At 30.8% G+C, this 24,230-nt stretch overlaps 1 protein-coding gene across 3 annotated transcripts in view; it reads left to right on the forward strand.

Moving 5' to 3' along the window:
• LOC139516746 (A disintegrin and metalloproteinase with thrombospondin motifs 9-like) overlaps positions 1–24,230 on the forward strand; it is a 116,197-nt gene that overhangs the window by 41,768 nt on the left and 50,199 nt on the right. For all 3 annotated transcript variants that reach the window (XM_071307034.1, XM_071307041.1, XM_071307050.1), the window contains 2 exons: positions 14,869–14,909; positions 19,628–19,733. In XM_071307034.1, the coding sequence (XP_071163135.1) occupies positions 14,869–14,909; positions 19,628–19,733 (147 nt within the window). The remainder of the gene's footprint in view (positions 1–14,868; positions 14,910–19,627; positions 19,734–24,230) is intronic.

Below are 24,230 nucleotides of genomic sequence, written 5' to 3' on the forward strand. Positions count from 1 at the left end.
GATATATAGTATCTTGATGACGTTCTTGTATAAAAACAAAATTTTAATTTGTTTGCTCAAATATATGCACAATAAAATGTTGCAAACCTTGCACAGTATGATCTTCAAAAACTATAGAACTGCAGTTACACATCTCATTTAATTTGGACATAAAAGTTATCTTATGTGAAATCTTAATATATCTTCTTCCTTTCATCTATGTTTTATGTCCTTATAATAAATCTCAGTTACTATTGAAATTGTAGCCATTACACATTCTACAAGATGTACAATAAATGATACATATTTTGTTTAACTTAGCTGGATGCTTTCGAATCATTTGTCATCAAGTTTCAGATCATCTTTAAGGAAAGTCACTCTTTATAGGTTGTTTTTTGTGGTTTTTAATAAGAGATTGCAATAAGATTAAGATGTAATTAGTAACTTTGATCACTGTATTACATATAAGATTTTTTTGCTGAGTTGATCATTATGAAAAGATGATGATTTTGATATAAACGTAGTTTTAGAATAACATTAACATAGTGGGTTTTTTTCAAACTTAAGAATAATTTATCTAGTCCTCTGATATTTGGCCAGGACTACACTATGAACTATAGTTTTAATTTCTGTGTCATTTGGTCTCTTGTGGAGAGTTGTCTCATTGGCAATCATACCACATATATAAACTGGTGAATTGCAAACAATTGTCTTTAGAAATTCTGGAAAGTGCAGAGCATGCTATATTTGAGGATGACAGTCGATTTGCAATAACAAGGCCTATAAATCTTCTACAGTAGTACAGTTTGATGTGATTATAAGCCATGGTGAAAGTGACATTTGTTGACTGGAGTGTTTGATCAATGTGTGGTATTTTACAAAGTAACAATTGAGTTTCACCTTCTCTCACCTGGTCGGTATAATCCTGGTTAATGTGTTTAGATATGAAATCTACTATTGTTGACTTTGGATATGGTTAATTCAAACACTGAATCTTGTCCTTGTTGCTGCTAATCCCCATCATCAATACTACATTCTTCACAAAACAGTTGTAAATTATTTTCCCAGTTTTATCTGTTCAAACACTTGTCTGTTTAAAGAAATTCGATTTCTTTTCAAGTTTGTATTTTATTGAAGAACATTCAGATTAGGTTTGAATTGATAGCTTTAAATCAAAGAATAAAGGTGTTAATCTTAGCTGTCAGAGACCCCAAAATACAAGCACAGTTATTGGTAGGCGGTATTTATAAAAAGTACCATTATAGAATTGTAGTGTTGAAGTTGATTTATTGATTGATTTGATGCCTTCACCAGTCACAAGTCACCATACAGTTTGTCTACACTGAAGACACTTTTTGTTGCATTATCTAAGCAACTCCTCCAAGTAATAGTTGTTTTCCATTTGTAAATGACCCCAACTTTAATTTGTTTATATCATTTAGTATGACCCACATTCAGCTCCTTTGAAGTTCTGCTTTCTCTTTGACAAAAACTTACGTTTCTATTATGTCATGCATTATACATGAATATGACATTTTTGTCACATTTTTTTTTAGAAATTATAAGTCCTAGCTTCTTTCAATATGGTATCAAACTTTTTCTATATATGCCACACCAAATTGAGACTCATTTTTAATTCCTTTGCATGTTGACCAATGAACATTGGGTACATGTATGATTAGTGAGCAATCTTATTTGTTCTTGGTTGAAAATTTGGCAAGTTATCAGAGTGAATGTTCAGAAGTTCATTTTTCAAATATATGTGAAGGTCTTAAATTCTATTTTGACAGATTCTTAAATTAATTTTCACAAGACATGTAATGTGTATATATCCAAATAATTTTGGTACAAAAGATCAACTTAATTTAGAAATTATAAATCACTTATAACTTAATAAATCAAGATTTTGTCATATTTTGGTCATTTATGTTGGTCAGTGAACTTTTCTTTTTCTATATAAACAAACAAGATATTGAATTAACTATTTAAAAATATTCATAATATAATATTTCGGCCACAATTTGTACTTCAAAGTACTTGGTACAGCTTTAATGACTCATTTGTTTGGGTGTATTGTAACACTATAAAAAATAGCTTTGACTTTTTAAGTTTCTGAATGAGACCCTCAAAGTGGCAAAATGAAAAAAATGATAAAAGAATTCCAATGTTGAAAAACTGTTTGTTATTTTAACTTGCTAACCAATCAGGAGGTCTTCGTACTACATAAACACATAAACCTATACTGTATTTAAACTACAGAAGTGTCCTTTTAAGAGACTGAACAGAAGCTATATTGGTGTTCTTAAGAATAAAGTGTTGTCAAAATTCAAAACATATTATAGGGATAAGCACATGAATCATTGATATTTAAAGATTCAAAACATTCACACAAATTCATGTTTGGATGACTTTGATTGTCCTTATCAAAATGTTCAAACAATCAAAGCATAAATATTCATATTTTCAACTTGTGACATATAACAACCTCTAACTTATAATAACTTTGAAATGTGCATGCAAACTGCAAATTGATGCAGAAAGTATTGAAATATACAGTTTTGTTTCCATTTCATGAAATTGTTAAAATGCACAAAAGTTTGATTTTAGATGTAGTTGTGAATGTCAAACATATTTTTGAGAACATTAATTCAAAATTTTATGTCATCAAATTTTAAAAACAGCCAATCAAATTTCAAGATGCAAACATTGAATATTGCAATAGAGACTGAAGTTGTGGAAATATGCTGTGTAAGCAGTACAGTATAGTATAAGAAAACTGAGTTAATGATTAAAATGATCAAGTAGATGATGATAATATAATGAAGAAGTTATCAGTATGTGTCTGTGATCCATGTAATTCTTAGGAATTTGATAAGCAGGAGCAAACAGTAGGTAGATAAGTTGTGATTAATGACAATTCACTGTGAGAGACAGGTCACATTGTGCCATAATGTTTTGGTAATAACTTCTCAATTGATCCCTCTGTATGGAATGTTGTTGCTGTGTTGGGAAATGTTTTGTCACAAAAATATCCGTTAATCCTAAAAAATATCTGTCAAGCCAGCATCTTGGTCAACATTACATCATACTGTGTAAATTCACTTGTTTGTTCCTGGTTTTACTGTACATGGAAATAATAGGACAAATTTAGTAATGAAGATGAGACTATTATGATATGATGATTAATAGATTTATCCTGTCCTAGACATGTCAAGCACTTTTGAAACCCAATTAAACACCAATTTATTTTAGATAAAATGTCTGTAAAAGTTGAAGTCAACCTTATTTGACATATGAAATGATATCTATATTTTTAATAGCATTAGAACTTATGGTGACCCTACAGTATTCAGAGTTTAACAACAACACTATTTACACTATTTGCGAAGAATTTGAAACATTCTGTTGGAAAAATGTGCAAAAATCATAAGATGCTCTTCTTTATAGCCCTTTTCTGAAACCCAATTTTAGAATAATAAATTTTACTGTATATTTTTTTTATCTAAAGCAATTTATTTCCATTTGTGCGTAAACAAATGTTGGCTGCAATGCAGAGCTTTGTGTGAAATACAGTGGGATATATCTCAAGGATTAACATCAATTAAACTCTAAGACTGTTATTAATGCCAAATACCAGTACTTCTCTGCATGGAAATAACTTATTTGAAATTACAATGAGGATATCAGAAATCACTATTTTATAAGGACTATTTTGGACTTTAAGAGAGAGATATCATGAATGCGCTTTTGCTTGTATGAACTTTTGACCTACACTGTATTATTTTAAGTAATTATTTTTAACATGGATACTGCATAATTTCTATACATTTTTACCAATGTTTGTCATTATCATCAAGGTAACAGCCAAAGAATTCTAAGTGATGCAATCTACAGACTACAGTTTTAGTTTGTTTCTACATTGTACTTGCTTCTAGAGTTCAAAGATGGTCTTTATCTGTTTGCTGTGAGATTGTGACCGCATAAATATCAGTCATTATTCTTAGTCATATGTGAAATTGGTAAAATCTTTGTTACAGAATTATAAAAGTTTACATCATGCATTACCCTTCAGTGTGCATTTTTGTGATATTTTTGGCATGCCACTATGCATAAATCATTATAATGACAATAACTTAAGATGAAAGAAATATTTGACACTTCTCTAAGTAACTTATTTATTTTCTTTTCATTTAAAAAAAGATGTGCTTCAAAAATCACAGGTGTTTTGTGGAGAAATGAAGTGAGAACTATACAAATTATTTGGTTGATACATATCACATTAAGATATTTAAAAAGAATGCAAAATCAGTTTAGTTAAAAATATTTAAAAGTTTTGTAAATCTCTTTAGCTTCAAATATAAAAAAAAATGTATCATAAGTTTGCCATGACAATCATGCTTGATGTGTTCATGCTTGATGTGTAATTATACTTTCAAAAATATTAAAATTAAAAAAGAATTATGAAGTCATTAATTTAGTCATTTGATCAGTGTAAATGAGGTGTATAATAGTACTAGTACTCAAATGTTTTTCTAATTCCTTTTATTGGTATGATTTCTGTTCTTATAGCCACACAATTACTGGATCTATGACTTATCCTGTATTGAACAAAAATTTGAGGGTTCGTCATGTTCATGGAGGGATCTGGTTTTACAAAATGTAGAAAAAAGAATGAACAAAGAAAAAGTGTTCTGTATTTGAAACTGGAGAAAAAAATCTTTTGATAGAAGTAATGTCTACTTATATTTCAGCAGGGAATTTTTCATTGGTTCTCCCTTGAAGGCCCACATTGACATGGCCAAGCAGCAGTCACCACTTTGCTCATCAATATTTACAAAGTTAAATAACATCAGAGAATGTTAACACAACTTTTAAGTCAAATGTTACAAAGTTTATGTCTCTGATGTTTTTGATTGGAAACATTTTTTTCTTCAGACTTCATCTGATACTAGCAGACATGTTGATGAAATCTTACATAGTTTGTTGACATTTTCTGACACGATTCGGTGTCAAGAGATTATACTGTTTAGCTTCTGTTCCTATTACTCAGGTTGTTGTGTAATTTTGAAGTTGATGTTAGTAAGAAGAAAAAAAAACTTATTCAATCCCACTGAAATGACAAAATTAGAAAATAGCTGAAATTTTACCCTAATACCTAAACTTAACATTTGCATGGCAACTTTGGTGCATATGAAATCCTTGTTCAAAAAAAGGATCTTCCTGTGTGTTCTCCTTTAACAGAAGAAAACAATAAGTTGTACAATTTTTTTTTTATATGAGATTAAATGTTGTCTCTAGGATAATTGGTTGTAAAAGCATTCTTACCATTAAAACTTGCTAATTTAAGAGGATTTTGTCGTTACATCATAAAGATCACAGCATGGGTCTATTGAGACCTGATACTGTATCTGTTTTATTGTATAATCCTCTGATGATAGCACCAGTCTGTAACTGTTACTGGGATAAACTCATTGCAATCCTTTTATATTTTACTTTTCTACTTTACTGCACACAGAATTTAACTTGTAACCGACCTGATTGAATCATTGATACATGTGTTTCTATCCATATGGTGGTAGGAACATTCAGGTTCAATTAAGTTCAGGTGATATATCAGTCCTTTTTTAAACCAATGACCTGTTAATATCTACACTAGCTTTCTTACAATTGAAACCTTAAACAGTAATTAGTTATAGATGATAATTGGTCAATCTCTTTTATAAAAATAAGATATAGGTGGACAGGTCATTGGAGACAAGTTTTAAGACAAATTATTTAAGTGACGAAGAAAGATAGACGAGAAAGCATGTTAAACTGAGAAAATGATGTTTGAAACACAATATAATGGTAGGAGTGGAGATCTCCCAACAAGACATCAGAGAATAATAGATGAAAATTGTTTTATAATTGACAGTAAAGGAGAAATAATAAGTCAGTGTAACTTTACTACAAGAAAATGACAGTGTAGATGTACTGATAGTGCCAGAAATGACAAACTTTCCTTCCTAACAGTTCTATTGTTACCTGATGTATATCTAGTAACATAAACCATGGAGGAGATGGACAATGCTGGACGTTCAATATTAAGGGTCCTTATTGAAATGATGAATGTTTGTTTTTTGCTCACAAACCCATGATACATGAACCCATGATAATTAATAATGCATGAAAATTTATTACAGAAATTGCCAAAAATACTGCATAGTACGAAAGACCAAACCAACATTAGGTTGCATTGAAAGAGTTACGATTTTATCTTTATTTCTTTTTATCCTGCAATTGGGTGTCCTACTATACAGATACAGCCCGACAGATATCGCTATGCTGTATCTGTATACTATACAGATATCGCTTTAAAGCTCCGCCCACTGCCGGACTGAGTATTGTTTGAACCTATGTGACCTCAGAATGTGTATTCCAGTTGCATTCCAATGACGATGAAAATTGTCGATTTCAGAACTTGAATGTGTATAATTGTGTTACAAAATCAACCATGTCAATTTCAGCATGCATGTTTAGTGAATGTCAAGTCTGAAGCGTAGGACAACTCGTACACTTCTGTTTCAAATTAAACAATGTTTTGTTATTTGTTTTTACTGTTGAAATAAGTTGTTATGTTAAAATAGATAATTATTCAACTTGAGCGATGCATTATTGTTGAACATTCGAGATTCTTTTTTTGGGAACCCGTCTTCAGCGTAATGTGTGATTTTGATATTACTACGCGGGCCTCAAGGGATTACAAATCGCAAATAAATGCTAAATATGTTAGTTTTTGTGTCTTCCAAAACACAAACAATATACAGAATTAATTGCAGGATAAAGACAATAACTGTTTAGTGTCTTTAAATATCAGCTGTATTTGTACTCGGCTCGAAACAGGTGTAGTAGCTCGCTAAAAGCTCGCATACACCTTGTTTCCTAGCCTCGTACAAATACAGCTGATATTTAAAGACACTAAACAGTTATTGTCTATATATGTATGCTCTCTTTGCTAAATCAGACATGAGAGAATCAAAATACATTTTTAAAGCAATGGAACCCTTGGTGGATGTTAATTACAGTATCACAACTTATATATAACTAGAAATTCCTTAGTTAGTTCTTTCTCTATGCATGACTTTCACTGCTAGGCATAACTTATATCACAAAGTATTTGTTTAGCTCTTAATAGTCTTCCTGTTTTCTTATTTTAATTGTCCTAATGGTCCCTTTATTAATAAAATAAAAATAATTAACTTTTTTGAAACGAGATAAAGGTTTATTAAGCTATTTCTGTTGGTTTTTGGGGGGTCTAGAGATACAGGAATAGTATAAAGTACAAATGAAAAGTCATTATTTTGCACAACAGTAGAGTTGAAAGAAATATGTAAGAAATAAACTGTCATAGACAAAGGTTTTAAAAATGGAATCAAAGAAGTTGTTAAAGCATGAGAACCTTTGTATTAGTACTATGATTAGGAACAGAAAAGATAACCTGTTATTTTTTTATAGTTCAGACATGCAATTAATGTTATTATGTTTGGCCAGCACTAAGTCAAATAAATTAGTATGTTTTCCTCTGCTGTTTTGTCTATTAACTACAGGTTCCATGTTAACAACAACGGTTTCTAGGTTATATCGAGCATGTAGATCTATTTATTGAAACCATGACTATACACTATTGTTTTTCTGCCTGTCTTTTTATCCTTTGCATAGTCTGTAAGTTTTTTATGTTGAAAAAATTATATTACTTTAAAACTTCCAGGCTAAAATTTTTATCAGTTCTGTATTTGCAGCAAAGATATGTAAACTTTGTCAAATAAACACCTAAATGACAACAATTATAAAAGTATGTCACCACTGTATCATGGGTAAGCTATGACATTGTTTAATACATTTTGGTCGACAGTTACAGCTATACATAGGCATGCTATTAGAAGTGCACTATGTTTAACACATAAAGTAATCTTTCCTTAACAAGTTATATGAGGGCTTAAGTCCTTAATGCTTTCTTGTCATATGACCATTTGCCAATATTCCTCTAGGTCAGATCTGAACGAGGAATTAGTTGAGGACGCTGCTTTCATTCATCAATGTATATTAACGATAATGAGGTACAATAGTAAGTGAGAAAACTGCTGATGTATAAATTGTATAAATTGTAGTACAAATTCCAATAGCTTTGTATTTCTATTCATTCATTTAAATATAAGTTTGTTATTTCCATTGAGATAGACACAATATTTAAACAGTTTAATGTCCCATTACAACTTCATTGAACAAATAATCACTATTTACTGGGACTGTGTATAGATTCTGTTTCATAGTATTAATATTTTATTGAGTATGTGATAATATGTTTAAATTCAGATCAGTGGGCATTTTCAGTTTGAATACTATCTCAAAATTTGATAAATTAAATCGGTCAGTCAAATTATAACTTTATAAAATTTACTTGTTGACCTTAAAAGTATTATATAATTTTTATTATTATCACTTTCGTGAAAAGGTTTAAAGGAGGATCATGGGTTGGAACCTTACTGCCTACAAATTAATTTTCTATGTTTGAAGTACATTGTATTATCAAGTGCATTCTTATTGAGCATTCATACTAAGCTATCTGAATAATTCAGACTGCTAAACAGTAGGCCATTGGATGAGTAGGGCCCAGTCTGTCCCAGATATACTAGCCCAAAGTGTTTTTCCCTTCGGAGAATAAGATTGATTTAGTAAATTTTTAATTAATTGTACACAAATTTTTATCTAGAACATTTCGGTGGAGTCTCATTTTTTTCAATTCAATTATTAAACTTTTTTGTTGGTCAGCAAAATTTAGATCTTCATATATGCAGATATTAAAATTGTCTTTAGTTAGGGACTCTTATTGTCTGAAATACCTTTACTTGTGTAAAAGCCTTGAAGTCTGCAATTGTAAAAGCTTGTTTTTTTTTCTTTTTGATCATAAGAACTTTGTTACTAAATGATTGTATGCATCAGATTGAGACCAATGGCTATATATATAAAGTTACTATTATTTAACTAGGATTTATGAATGAAGTTAGTGTCGATGTACTTTCACACCTGTTGCTCTAGTAACATCCTCGGGACATAGAATGTCACCAGTTACTGATTGACCGATTCAAGAAAATCTATTTTTCCTCCACTTGATGTAACTGACTGGACCACACAGTCCAGTACTTTATGATAAGGCATCATGTCCGGTTGATATTTACACCACAAGTTACACATCTAGGGACAATGACCAACACACATTCTTTTTAGGCCAATGTTCATTGACTGGTCTAACTTCATTAACTTCATTCATAATGACATAGGCAGGTTGCCTTTCAGCAATTATACTTATACTTTTTTACCATCATCATTTGTTTGGCTGTAATGTTGATTGGTTATTTTGTTAATAATTAGCACCGATAAAAGACCAGGTAGTCAGGCTTGCTGCATGATATCTGTATCACAGAAATGAAGGTATATCATCATTTAAAGGGATAGTAGCTACGATTTTGACAACATTATGAACAAGTTTTAAAGCTGCTAAAATCAAAGATATGTACTAAATATAAGCAATAAGATCGCTAGAATGTTTTCATAAACTACAGAAGTGTTAATAATTGATAATTCATATCGTGTTGTGTGCCTATTCATCTCATTAATTATGCATCGGGTTTACTTCCCGAACTTTGCCGACATAGCGAGTGAGCTAACCAAGATATATATATAGATACGAACACGTGCTTTTTGTTTTCTTACATATTTGATAATTATTCTATATTAAACATACATATTTGACGCCATTTATCAAATTATGTAAATAAAAAATATAACAAATACCGGCATATTATTCCAACCCAAGATTCTCCAACAATGGTGATATTATACACTTGTTATTACGTTTGTATGACCAGACCATGCTGGTAATGTATACACGTGTTTGTGTGTTAAATCGGGGCCTCCATGAAGGATACACTTCAAGAATAATATTAAAGTTTAGGAAGTTGATTTATAATTTCTTCTAAGGTGGGAGATTACTGCCCGTAATTTATAAACATATTTTTGACAATTATGAACACGTTGAGAATTTTTTTCATGTGATCTGGAAAATTTAAGAAATGTAAACATTACGCAAACCGTCGGCTACTTCTGTTTGACTTTGCCTGCGTCGCAGGTGTTTTGAGTGATTTTAATGACCGATCTCATCGACGTTTTTTATTTTTGATTTACAATAACTTGTCTGCACCTCTTTTTTGTTTCTTTTCTCGCTGAAACTGTAAATTCACGTACCATTTCCGCGATAACATTCCCCTGTTCGACCATTTTCCCTTCGAGGCACAATGTGCGATTGCGCATTGGGAACTGAAGAGTAAAGGTCATATGAATAAGGGTTGGGCTTAACATCAAATTATCATCTATAGATAATAAATAAATGTAGGTGTCAAACGTTAAAAAGCTTCTAAATGCTTAATGGAACGTAACCAGTAATTGTTTTAATCATAATTATTTTACTTTTTGTACAAAATCCGGCATATAGATTAAAAAAGTAATTTTAATGAAAATTGTAGCTACTATCCGTTTAATGAGCTTGCTTTTTGGAACTCTGAAATCCCATACAGAGCAAAGTAAAAATGAGGTAAGTGCTCTGTCCACATTTTGTTCTATGGTTACTGACCTCAGAAACTGGACAATCTAGTTTACATAGTTCTTCATCAACTGGCTACTGAACCCAGAAACAGGACTCCTGATTTAAGATATGTTGTCATCATTTTATTTTTATTTAGTTGTTTTATACTGTCATTTATACCATATTTTGTTATGGTTTTTGTTTATGGAGTCTGTGATGTCCGGATAATCACCTGTGGACCTTTGGCTTTACATGTTTGTTTATTTACCATCGCTTATCATATGCATCATATTTTCATTTCATATTTTGTATCCAGTTACCATCCTATCCAATCGCAATGGCCGGACATTGATCCAGAGTTTGTTGGATGAATAAGGGATGGAAGATTTGTAATCTTTCTAAATATGACAATATGACAATATTTGAGGAGACAGGATTATGCTTATTATGAATCATAGACATGAATGAAAAACTTGAGACCAAAGGCCAATAACTTACCTCAAGGTTACAAATATGCTGCGTTATGACCCACTGGTGGCCTTTGGCTGTTTTCTGCTCTTTGGTCAGGTTGTTTTCTCTTTGACATATTTTAAATAGTTAAAAATGGAATTTTTGTATGCAAGAGAAGAAAACTTGTGTAACTTGAATGGACTTGCTTAAATCCACACCCTGAACTCTGGCTGGTACCATAGTTGCCTCATTGGAAATCATACCACATCTCCTTATTTTATACTAATGGTGATATTCATTTTCATTTTAATGACTAGATTTTAATTAAAAGTTATATACATTTACATGTTACAAATAATATATAAATATGTAACAGCCTGTGTTATTTATGTTATAAGCTATAAATAGGAGAAAGCAATAATAATGTTTTTCTTAATGAATTGTAACATACAAAAAACTAATCAGTTTATTATCATTATTGATAACAAGGCAATTCTTATGGAAAGTTAAGATCTTGATGTTTGGTACTATGCTAGATCATGTTAAACTTTTCACATTAACTTCAGTAAATTACTGAGCCTTGAATATGTAAAGATTTTGATTTTGATATTAACTCGAAAAGCTTTAAATTCCCTGACCTTACTTTTCCTGAATTATACGGAACTTTGGATAAATTTGATGCTTACATTTTTATCAAATCTCTTCTTTTCAACACTATTTGAAAAATGTATTTTTAAAATATTTATAATGTCTTTCATTGTGCAGTAAATCTGCGCTGCATGCATATATCATTGTAAATCATTTGTTTTTAAATGAAGGTATTACCTAAAATCAGACATTTTATATAACATTGACAAGATAAATCTAATAAATTCAAAATAAATGGAAGATTTAAAGTAAGATAGCACTTTCTAAAATATATGGTGCAAATGTTATCAAAGTATGTGCTCATTATAGGTTGGGAATGTTTAGTCCTTTATGTTTAGCAAGGCAAGTATGGTAGAACGATTGTAAAAATTCCTGCTGTACTTGGTAAAGAAATAACATCTTTTTTGTTGAAAGTTATGTCATTATACAAGCAAAAAACATTTTGACATGAAGAAAAACAACAACATTCAGACATTTATTTCTTTGTACTTGTGAGGTCATATAGTGTTTGAATAAAATTTAATTCGCTATAGAAACACATTTATATTTCTGATATTTTGTCCTTCTGTTCTAACTTTTGGACATGGACATTTTTTCAAAACTTTTCTTGTGTCCAGAGAAACTTTTCTTGTGTACAGAAAAACATTTCTTGTGTACAATCCATTTGATTTTGTCATACAGAAAGTTAGATTTTTTGCCATATTACAAATTGGTAAACAGCATGCTTTATAGATGTGAATCTTCTTGAAGTGTTTTGCAGACAACAGTACTATGATCAAAATATTACTGACATCATACCTCTTTGATCAGTGCATATTATATCTTACAGTACATGTTTTCAAAAATGTTGTGGCAGAAATTAAGGAATGTTCTTATGATTTGGATAATTATCATATGAAATTATACCTGACTAAATCTTTGATAAAAACTATTTGGCATAATATTGTCATAGAAACTCCTTGTTTACACTTTGTTAACCAGGAACTGACATTGCACTTAAAACTAAAATGTACCTCAGAATGTACCTTAGTTTACCTACCAGGTAATGTTAAAAGAAAAAAATTGGCCATTTTGCATGAAAAAAATGGAATGTTTCTAAAAATATTTTCTAAAGTTGGTCCATTTGACTTGCAATAAACCAAACAACCCCTTTGAAACTAAACTCACAATAGATGGTTGTTACATGCTTAGTGCATTAGGGTTAATTGTTGTGTGGTTTAAGTAAGTTCACAATGGGCAATGATATTCTGTCATTAACCTCTTTGAAAAACTATGCAGAGTACTTGACTAGTTGTTTTTTCAGGAATAAAGAATCGATGGCTTTTCAAGCTACTGATCATCGTAACACATCATTTAGGATAGTTTTATATTGTAGATGTAGTTTGACGTCATATAAGCGCTTAGTTAACATGTTTTACATATCCATTGTGTTTGATTGCTTTACCAAAGTAATTAGCCACCAGAGGGGGTAAATTATGTTTATTATGATCACTTCAGCCGGTCCTTTCATGTTTATAGACCTTCCTTTAGAGATGAATGATTGAGGTATTATACATCAATATATCCAGCTTCTTACTTTTCTGTGTTCAGTTACTTAATGAAAAAAATTAAAGAAATTAAACTTATACCAAGAAATTACATAATTTGGTTGTAAATGTATTTTGACGAAATTTATTAGGTTTAAGCAATTTCAGCTGTGCAGGTGATTTGTTTTGTGATTTGTTTTGCAATGTAAACAGTTCATTGTCCTTTCTGCCAGACTTCATGTGAAGCATATACTTGGTTAAATCAAAGCTACTATATCATACCATGGAAGTAAAATGATGAAATTCTTCCATGATCATACAATTCAGTGAAGATCCCAAACTTCTATATTTTGTGAAAACCCTGAATGAACATTGAGGTCTGTTTAGACTGGACCTGTGTTTGTGTTGTGGTACTTGAAGTAAACCAGGAACAAGTACCATAGTATTTTCATGCTATATATCATTCTTATGGCTAAGCAGTTTATAATATTCTCATTCAAGATTTTAGCATTTTTCTTGAACTATGATTTATCAGTTGACATAAGATGATACATTACACTTATACTATACTAATGCTTTACGATTGGCCAGGAATTGTATTTTTTCTTATTAATTGTCGTTAGTAGTGGCTGTTATAATTACATGTCATTACAGAATTTGCCTGGTCATCGATGTTCCCTTTGAAGTAGGCTGTAGGTATGCACTGTAATTAACAGCAGATAGACAGCTACACCATGGTTGTATTGTATTCTCAATGGATAGGATGATATTAGAAGATTGTATGTTGATTTGTACTTTTTCACTTGTTTTACAGTGCAATGTGACAAGTTTGAAAAGGACAAGAAAGTCATCAATATAGCTGGGAATACAATACAGTTATATCATAATGATGATGATGACTTGTCACAGATTATTGAGATCTAAAGTTTTACAGATCTTGGGTGATCCTGTTAAATCTATTAACCCACCTAGCATAAAGAATTGTAACCTAATTTCCATCATTAATGGGTTAATTACGTGTCTTCTCTGATCCATGATCCAACTCTGTTTGAGATGGTGTCTTTGATTTCATGTTTTTGTTGCTTTAACTGAAACAGTTGGCTTGTAGTCAGTAGAATATTTTGTTCTGTTTTTTTGTCCCATGACAGTTTCCCTAGTTTTTTTCTTGGCAGAACATGTACTTTTGATGGTATGCCTATATATATGCTAGCTGGAAGATTTTTCTCAGACTTATTTCTGGAGAAACGTTTAAGTTGCAAAGTTCATTCATGGAATGTTGTCATTGCTTGAATCATGACTTTGAAATTGTTATGCCAGCATTGTATTTCTATTATTTATTTAACTTGGTTGTAGCTATTTGTCAATAAATGAAACAAAAAATATATTGTTCATGGTTCCTGAATAGAGCAATGCAGCATACACATAGCTTTTGAAAGAACTATTTGTGAGCATGTGAATGCAACAGTTGTAACTTTTATTAGAATAATATTGTTATTTCATTAACTGTATTGAATAATATTTCAGAGCCTATCAAATAGTATTATAAGGTTGATCATTATTACACATTAGAATTTATTTTATTATTAATCGAGTTCTTCCAATGATAAATGGGTAACTATACCAAAATTCTGTTTTTGTATTTTTCAGACAAGATATTTGTCGGGCGCCCAAAAAATGTGATACTTTAGGTAAGTGTTGAAGTATTGCTTAAGCATTCAGTTAGGAGTGTGTACTTATTGATCCGTTTTTATATTAAATGGAGTACATCTCCAGAATCAATGTTAAGTAATGCTAACTCATAACAATGGTATATGATATAACATCAGTCGAAAACTGACAACACATTGTCTATGAAAAACAAGGATAAGTAACTAGTAACTATAAATATATATTTACAATGGGATATCCAAAAATATCATGTATTAACCCTTGCAAAGTATTTTGAGAAAGTGTTATTTATTTTTTTCTCAAGGATTGTCTAGGTAATGTTTTATATTCATGGTGAAAAACAGTGGAAAGATAAACAACATTATAAAACAACACTATATAGAAAACTAAAGATTGAGCACCACTACTTCCACCATAACCTGGGCTTAAATTAACTACTTCCACCATAACCTTGGCTTAATTTAACTACTTCCACCATAACCTGGGCTTTATTTAACTACTTCCACCATAACCTGGGCTTAATTTAACTACTTCCACCATAACCTGGGCTTAAATTAACTACTTTCACCATAACCTGGGCTTAATTTAACTACTTCCACCATAACCTGGGCTTAATTTAACTACTTCCACAATAACCTGGGCTTAAATTAACTACTTCCACCATAACCTTGGCTTAATTTAACTACTTCCACCACAACCTGGGCTTAATTTAACTACTTCCACCATAACCTGTGGTTAATTTAACTACTTCCACCATAAACTGGGCTTAAATTAACTACTTCCACCATAACCTTGGCTTAATTTAACTACTTCCACCATAACCTGGGCTTAATTTAACTACTTCCACCATAACCTGGGGTTAATTTAACTACTTCCACCATAACCTGGGCTTAAATTAACTACTTCCACCATAACCTTGGCTTAATTTAACTACTTCCACCATAACCTGGGCCTAATTTAACTACTTCCACCATAACCTGGGGTTAATTTAACTACTTCCACCATAACCTGTGGTTAATTTAACTACTTCCACCATAACCTGGGGTTAATTTAACTACTTCCACCATAACCTGGGCTTAATTTAACTACTTCCACCATAACCTGGAGTTAATTTAACTACTTCCACCATAACCTTGGCTTAATTTAACTACTTCCACCATAACCTGGGCTTAAATTAACTACTTCCACCATAACCTGGGCTTAATTTAACTACTTCTACCATAACCTGGGCTTAATTTAACTACTTCCACCCTGGGGTTAATTTAACTACTTCCATTATAACCTGGGCTTAATTTAACTACTTCCACCATAACCTGGGCTTAATTTAACTACTTCCACCATAACCTGGGCTTAATTTAACTACTTCCACCATAACTTGGGCTTAATTTAACTACTTCCACCATAACCTGGGGTTAATTTAACTACTTCCACCATAACCTGGGGTTAATTTAACTACTTCCACCATAACTTGGGCTTAATTTAACTACTTCCACCATAACCTGGGGTTCAGGTGCTCTGGAAGGATATGCAGATCCTGTTCTACATGTTGCTTTATACATATTGTATTTGACCTTAAATACCGATTTTAAATTTTGATTGATTGGTGCTACAAGATACCCCTCAAACTTACAATAAACAATTTAAGAATATAGAATTAGAATACCTAAATAGGACTAATGGAGAGGGAAATAAAAAGACTTTGTTGATTAGTTTTAAAGCAGCTCTATCTTTGTGTAAGTGTTAGTTTTTTTGGGAGGTTGTGTAATAAGAGGTTGATGCCCTTACTATCCATTACAATGTATATTTATACATATTACATAAAGAAGTGCACATCAATCTATTGTATGACATCAGCAATGTTGTTTTCAAGGATAATAGAAATAAGACTTTTTCTTCAAGATACATTAGTCATTTTATATTGATTAAAAGTCATTGTCAGATTTTGCAATCAAAGTATGAAGTAGGCTTATTGGGATAATCTTGGTGAATATTGTAATAATTAGAATGTTATACTGCCAATCTAGTCCTATTAATAGTCTTTAAGGGACACTATTCACCAAAACTTGTGCAATGACACTTTTATTGTATGCCAAAATTTCAAAATGATAACAATTTTGAACAACTAGGAGATATTGCATAATAGTTTTTGGTTTTACAAGGCTATATTATCTATTCCTTTGACAACAGTCCTATTTGTATGAATGTCCATGTGATCTTGTCAGTCATACATCTACCCCATACCCAGTTATCTGACTGATACAAACAGATGTTTCTCTAGCCGAGAATGACCTTCCTTTATCACTTACTGACCAAACTATAAAATCAAATACTGTTCAATCATACAAGTTACTAATATGCAGGTGTGACCAACATCAAATGTTTGTCCACTTTTATTGTGGTCTACACCCTGATGTAAACATCATCAATGTCCAATTGTTGTATTCCAATCGACCAGTTAACAAGGTCCAGTGTCTGACTGCTATTGTCCAGTTAGGATGAATTGTCATCGGTAATTGATTTAAGATGTGATTTTATGATTGATTACATCTCCATCTGCACATCTTTTTTTTTTAATCTGAATAGTTCTAAGCTGCAGCCTTATTCATGCTTAGAAGTTAAGAACAACTTTTAAAAATGGGATTTTTTTATTGCATACATTAAGCTTGTTTTTAGTCTAATTTTAAAAGATTTTATAAGGTATACTTAAAATTATCCATTACAAAAGTCTCTTCAAACATGGCATAGGTTTTACTGTATAAACTATGAAATTCAAATAGTTTTGTATCATTACATGTGTATAACAACTTATGTAATGAACCCTAATATACCTGTCACTCACATATGGCAAACTTACTTATTTTATAACAGTTTGATATAGTTTTGTTTTGAATTTTTTTTCACACAATTACTTAATATTATGGGTTGACTTATTTAGTGACAAAATAAAGGATACATCGAAATTTTAAATTTTTAAATTTGTGCACTGAATTTTCATATAGAAAAATTACATGAAACTTTCATTCATGCTTATGCTTTCAACAGCCAATGAAAAAAAACTTCAGTATATTTTAAGAACCGAGCAAAATTTAAAAGATAGTTTATTTATTATGACCCAATATAAAATTTTTATGCGGTGGGTCTTATTCTAGTTTTGTATCATTCACCAAATTTTAATGATTCAACTCTACAGTGGAGATTTTGCATACTTTTTATTGTAAAGGTATAGTATATATTTTGAGGTCTGGCTATTAACCTCTAGGCTATTGAAGATCTTTGTGCTGTATAAAGTTTTATTTCAATTTGACAAAAGCAGTTAAATAATCTTTTAAAGTTTAACCATTTTAATGAAAACCGAGAAACTATGAAAGATATTATTTGAAAACTGAGAAAGTACAAGTTATGAGTTTAGAGATTAAAATTTCATAAAATGATCATATGACAAGACTAATTATGGCCTGTGAAGAGATTACAGCGACAAAGAAGATAAAGAAGCAATAAAGATAATGTCTTGTAGCGACCATAATGATCACACAGTGGGACTCATCCCATAATTGTTACCCTTATAGTCACATAGATCTGCTCTCTCCTGAAATGACAACTTTTTGACAAGTAAAGAATGCATTTAAAAACGACATGAAACAATGAAGAAGGAATTTCTTATATGAGAATAAACAAATGAAATTACCCAGTTTGCATTTCAATCATTGAAAAGCATAAATACTTTTTCTGTTCAGCTTGACATAGAGGTTAAGTGATAGCATTTTGTATGAATGTCGTACAGATCTAGTGCTTTTGTCCTCTAAGTCTAACAGGGAAGCTATATACATGTACCATGAAATCCTGACTTCTGTGTCTTATTTTGGAAGTTTTAGGAAATGTGAGTCTGACCTCTGTGTCTAACAGGGAAGATGCAGGCAATGTGACCATGACCTCTGTGTCTACATGAAAGTTAAAGACACTGTGAGTTTGACGTATGTGTCTAACTGGAAAGATGTAGACACTGTGAGCTTAACGTATGTGTCTAACTGGAATGTTGTAGACACTGTGAGCTTGATGTCTGTGTCTAACTGGAATGTTGTAGACACTGTGAGCTTGATGTCTGTGTCTAACAGGGAAGCTATAAAAACTTTGTTTTTGTCCGCTGCATCTTATTAGCTGTCGTTTAATTAAATCATGATAAAACTGATACTGATAGGGATGTCCAAGACTTGTGTGTAAAATGCGAAGATTAACAAAATGAAATATAATGTGTTACATCTTCCCCTTTGGCAAAGGAAAATGCTCATTTATTTTACACCTCCATGTTTAATAATGTTTATTATGCTAATTTCCAATTAATTACCAGATTTTTATAATTTTTACACTACCTTAAGATGTATTTGACTCATAAGTTGCACAGACAAAAATTTGATTTTTTTTGTAGAACTATTTTGCTTTTGGGCATGTATTTTTATATTCATTTACATTTTATTCTGAGTATGTATTTTTAAATGTTCCTTTATGTATACATTATCTTGTTTATTTCAGGTATCCCCTTATGATATTTTTTGTTACATTTGCTTAGAATTTATCAATGTTCCTTCTGAAACAGGATAAATTTTGCAAAGTCAAGAAATTTGGCACAATATTAGTTGTTATGAAAATAAGAAAATATAGGTATTCTCATGAATCATTAAGATGCCTTGTAAAACATCTTTTCAAAACAAAATGTGTTTTAAACATACGTTTCTGTTGACAGGTTTAGCAGAAGTAGGGACCATGTGTGACCCGCTAAAAAGTTGTTCCATTATAGAAGATAATGGAATTAGTTCAGCTTATACCATTGCTCATGAATTAGGCCATGTGTAAGTACATGTTTTACATGTTATTATTTTTAGGTCGTCCCTACCCTTGTTGTTGTTGAAAAAACTGCATGTTAACACCTACTTCTCAGTAACAAAACCAGTTACTATGGATTTTAGTAGGCTGCTTTGAGCAAAGTTTATTTTATTTACCTTTGTTTATAAAGTACTTTTAGACTCAGATTGTTTGATGATATGATTAGAAAGGTCAAATGTACTTTACTGAAGAGTTGATTATTTTTTAAAAGTACAAATTAATTATAAAGTTTTTAATTACTATATGAGTTGTTAAATAATCGAGCTTGTGATAAGTTTAATAAAAGAAAACAACTATTATATAAATAGATATAACAGACAAACAAATTAAATGGTATTGTTCTGTCAATATTACTAAAGGAACATCTCTGATACAGATCAGTATTATGAACTCAAGATCAGGAAAATGTACATGCATACGTTTATCTAGTCTTCATAAAACTTACATATATTCTTTTCAACAGCTAGGTAACATTTTAAACAAATTACCCATACATTTCTTCTGGAAATGCATGAAATGTTTAGCCTTTAGACTTTAAAATAACTGAAATCCACCAATTAATCATAATTTTATGTCAAAATGTTTTATTCCTCTCAATTCTATGTATCTTATGACTGTACTATGTTAATCTACATTTCATGAATGCTTAGAAAAGGCAAACATAGTTTTGACTAAAAGTTTTTAACTTAATAAATATTATAAAGACAAAGTTCAGGACAAACTTTAGTTTTTGTGTTTAGACAGATAATAATTTAAAAGCTATAAAAAAAAAATAATAATGCTATGTAAAAGGCAACCTTTATCATAGGACCTGAAATATACAAAAGAGACACGAAAATTGAAAGAATGGAATAAAATAAGTTCAAGTATTAGTTGTATAAAATGTCATATTTTGATAAATATTACTCCTTTATCAAAGGCTTTGATAACAGATAGGTGGAAATACTTAAGTCCTGTAATAATGATATGTCTTAAATATCAAATAATAAGGTTGAAATAATGACAAATAATAAGATATTCACAATTGATTAAAAATTGTATTTTGATATTCCTTGAGGGCTCTATACCTGATACCATGAGGGTGGTTTGTTAAAAACACATGGGGTAAATTGCTATAATTTGTAATTTGTTGAACTCTTTATAATCTCCCTTGCTAACATAGTGTGCAGTATAAATTGCTACGTTAGGGTGATCATAGAACAGCTGTCATTTTAAACAAAGACCAATACACAAAACAAATCTCTTGAAGAGGTCATGTCACTTTGTTACATTACAGGGGGCAAGCCACTTCAATTTTAAGAAGCATTATTTTTATATAAAAAATCAGTGCCTTCAGAAATGAATAAAAAGCATCATATTTCATGATAAAGAAAAAAAAATGAAAATTTAAAAGTACTTTTACATAGGGATAAAAGAATCTTCAAATTTCAAAAAGGTTCATCTATTTGTTTATAATACATAGTTTAAGGGAGTAAAGCTTGGAAACTGATAAGTGAAAGTTGTATCTTAAAAATTAGATAAGTCAAAGTTATATCTTGCACTGTGAATTGATGAATTTTTCAATTGTTAATTGATACCTATTATATTTGCATGGACTTCAGAGTAGCAAACTATTTTTCATTAGTTGACATGATGTCCTTTCCTTCCACAAGTGGTTGATTACGGTAATTTATACCTATTGTATTAGCATGGACCTCAGAGTAGCAAACTGTTTTTCATCAGTTGACATGATGTCCCTTCCTTCCATTAGAGGTTGGTTAATTTATTCCTATTGTATTTGCATGGACTTCAGAGTAGCAAATTGTTTTTCATTAGTTGACATGGTGTCCCTTCCTTCCACAAGAGGTTGGTTAATTTATTCCTATTATATTTGCATGGACATCTGAGTTGCAAACTGTTTTTTATTAGGTGACCTGATGTCCTTTCCTTCCACAAGAGGTTGATAACGATAGTTTACCTATTGTATTAGCATGGACTTCAGAGTAGCAAACTGTTTTTCATTAGTTGACATGATGTCCCTTCCTTCCATTAGAGGTTGTTTAATTAATTCCTATTGTATTTGCATGGACTTCGGAGTTGCAAACTGTTTTTTATTAGGTGATCTGATGTTCCTTCCTTCCATTTGAAGTTGGTTAATTTATTCCTATTGTATTTGCATGGACTTCTGAGTTGCAAACTGTTTTTTATTAGGTGATCTGATGTCCCTTCCTTCCATTTGAAGTTGGTTAATTTATTCCTTTTATTTTTGCATGGACTTCTGAGTTGCAAACTGTTTTTTATTAGGTGACCTGATGTCCTTTCTTTCCATAAGAGGTTGGTTTACCTAACTTTTATAATGACTCAGCTAGTGAAGGACTCAACCTTTATCAAGATAGGATATGAACAGACTGCTTGGTCATAAATTAATTTTCTGATGAGAAAAAGATAGATATGATGCCAAAATTGTAAATAATTAAAAATAACAGTATGAAATACTTCAAATAAGGATAATTATTTTTGTGACAGTTTCTTCATACTTTACATAGTTCCAGGTGTTTGCCACTTTGTTAATTAATGTTTTGCACCTTTAATTGACAGTTCTTTTTATTGTCAAATTGTTGTTAAAGGCCATATTATACATATCTAATATCTTTTTTGTGGTGCCCTATCATACCTATATAATATCTTTTTGTGGTTTCTGATTGTGCTTTATTTGTACCCTGTACTGTAATATGACATATTCTATTGTCTTAAAACAAATGATCCTTGTAGTATAACAGGTGTGATAGTCAAAGGGGAACTGATCCAAAACAATACCCTCTTCATATTCACATATATGTCTGTGCCAATATTCTTTTAAGTTAAAATCAATTAAATATATCATTGAAATATGTATGGAAAAAGGTCTAGAGGTGTAAATGTATTGGACTGTTGGAAATGTGTCGCGTGCCATGCTTTGGAATATAATTCAAAGGCTAATAAGTAAAGGTGCACTTTTAAGCCAATTTTGCTACTCAATTCAAAAGCTTTTTTTATAAAACAATACAGTTCCAATAAATATAGTTCTGTGTATGTGCCTTTCATTTTATTTTGTTTTATCTCAATCAATGATTTTTATAAAAAAAAAATTGACTTTGGTACGATACATACATGAATGCAATTGAAAAATTAGACATTATGATTTTTTTGGGGGAATGGCTTAGAAATACTGGTAGAAGAATAACTTTGGAAGAAAAATGGTTGGTCTCAATTTGTTTTATTGTCGTGACTGTTTGATATTCATTATTTTGATACATTTTGAAGTGATCAATAGTTTCAAATCTTAACCCCATTCTGTTTTCATTACTTTAAGGTCAATGTATATTACATAGACTATAAAAGTTGAGAAGTCTCTGTCATTATTAGTTATTGATAAATGCTCAAAGTTATAAACAACCATTCTTATGGCTAAACAATAGGACAAATTCTGGGTTAGAAAAATTGTATAGTTCTTTAAACATTTTAAAGGGGAATTCATCTTTTCTTAAAATGTTGAATATTTTATGACTGATAAGGAAAGTTAATATTTGTTTGAAGTAAGGGTGATAATAATTTAATATTGACTCTGGCTATTTACTTTATTACATAATACACAATTTTATCAATCAGTTCTGAGTGTTATTTAAAAATAAGAGGCTAATTGAATATGTTACACAGGAGAAATCTCTAGGGCCAAGGAATCATAAATCACCTGATGTTCTATATTATGGTATAAAACATTACTGTTCTCTAATGTTATAATGTTAATTGATATTGAGGTAACTAAAGTGTTATAATTGACAACCTGTGTTGACATGCTGTATGATGCTCTTATTCAGTCAACTTAATGTGAACAGATTGACCATTAAGATGACAAATTGTATATATCATTCAGATATACTTAGTATGTAAATAAATTACCATGAAATAATCTTTAACTAATTGTTGTATTTAATGGTATTGGAAGTTGTGAGGCTTGCTGTCTCAATGCTGGTCAACTTCCAGGTATCCAAATTATGGTATCTACAGCTATAAAAGGCTCAATGTTTATTTTTGGAATCCGTTTTGAAATCAGTGTTACAGTCTGATCATCATGCAGTGATTATTTTATTATTATGGTATGGTAATAATTTTGTCAAAATTACGGAAAACACATTTGGTATCTTCTATATATGTTTTTAAGGCCATATCCTTTTTAAAATGAACATTGAACGAGAAAATGTTAAACAATTCCCCCTTTTAAAGTTCATAGTATGTCTTGGATTGTTGACCTTCTCACACAAATGTCCATGTATATGTCAGTCTAAAACAAATAAACATTCCCATAACAGGTCATAGTTTTATGATGGTAAATGTTTACCAATACTGTTATTGTATACTCCAGATACAGAAACAGCTGGTACTGAAATGTCCAAATTACATGGGTGTATCCAAAATGGGCTAGTGTTAGTATAAACTATTATCGT

This window comes from Mytilus edulis, chromosome 1 (genome assembly GCF_963676685.1).
Source record: "Mytilus edulis chromosome 1, xbMytEdul2.2, whole genome shotgun sequence".
Lineage (NCBI taxonomy): Eukaryota > Metazoa > Mollusca > Bivalvia > Mytilida > Mytilidae > Mytilus > Mytilus edulis.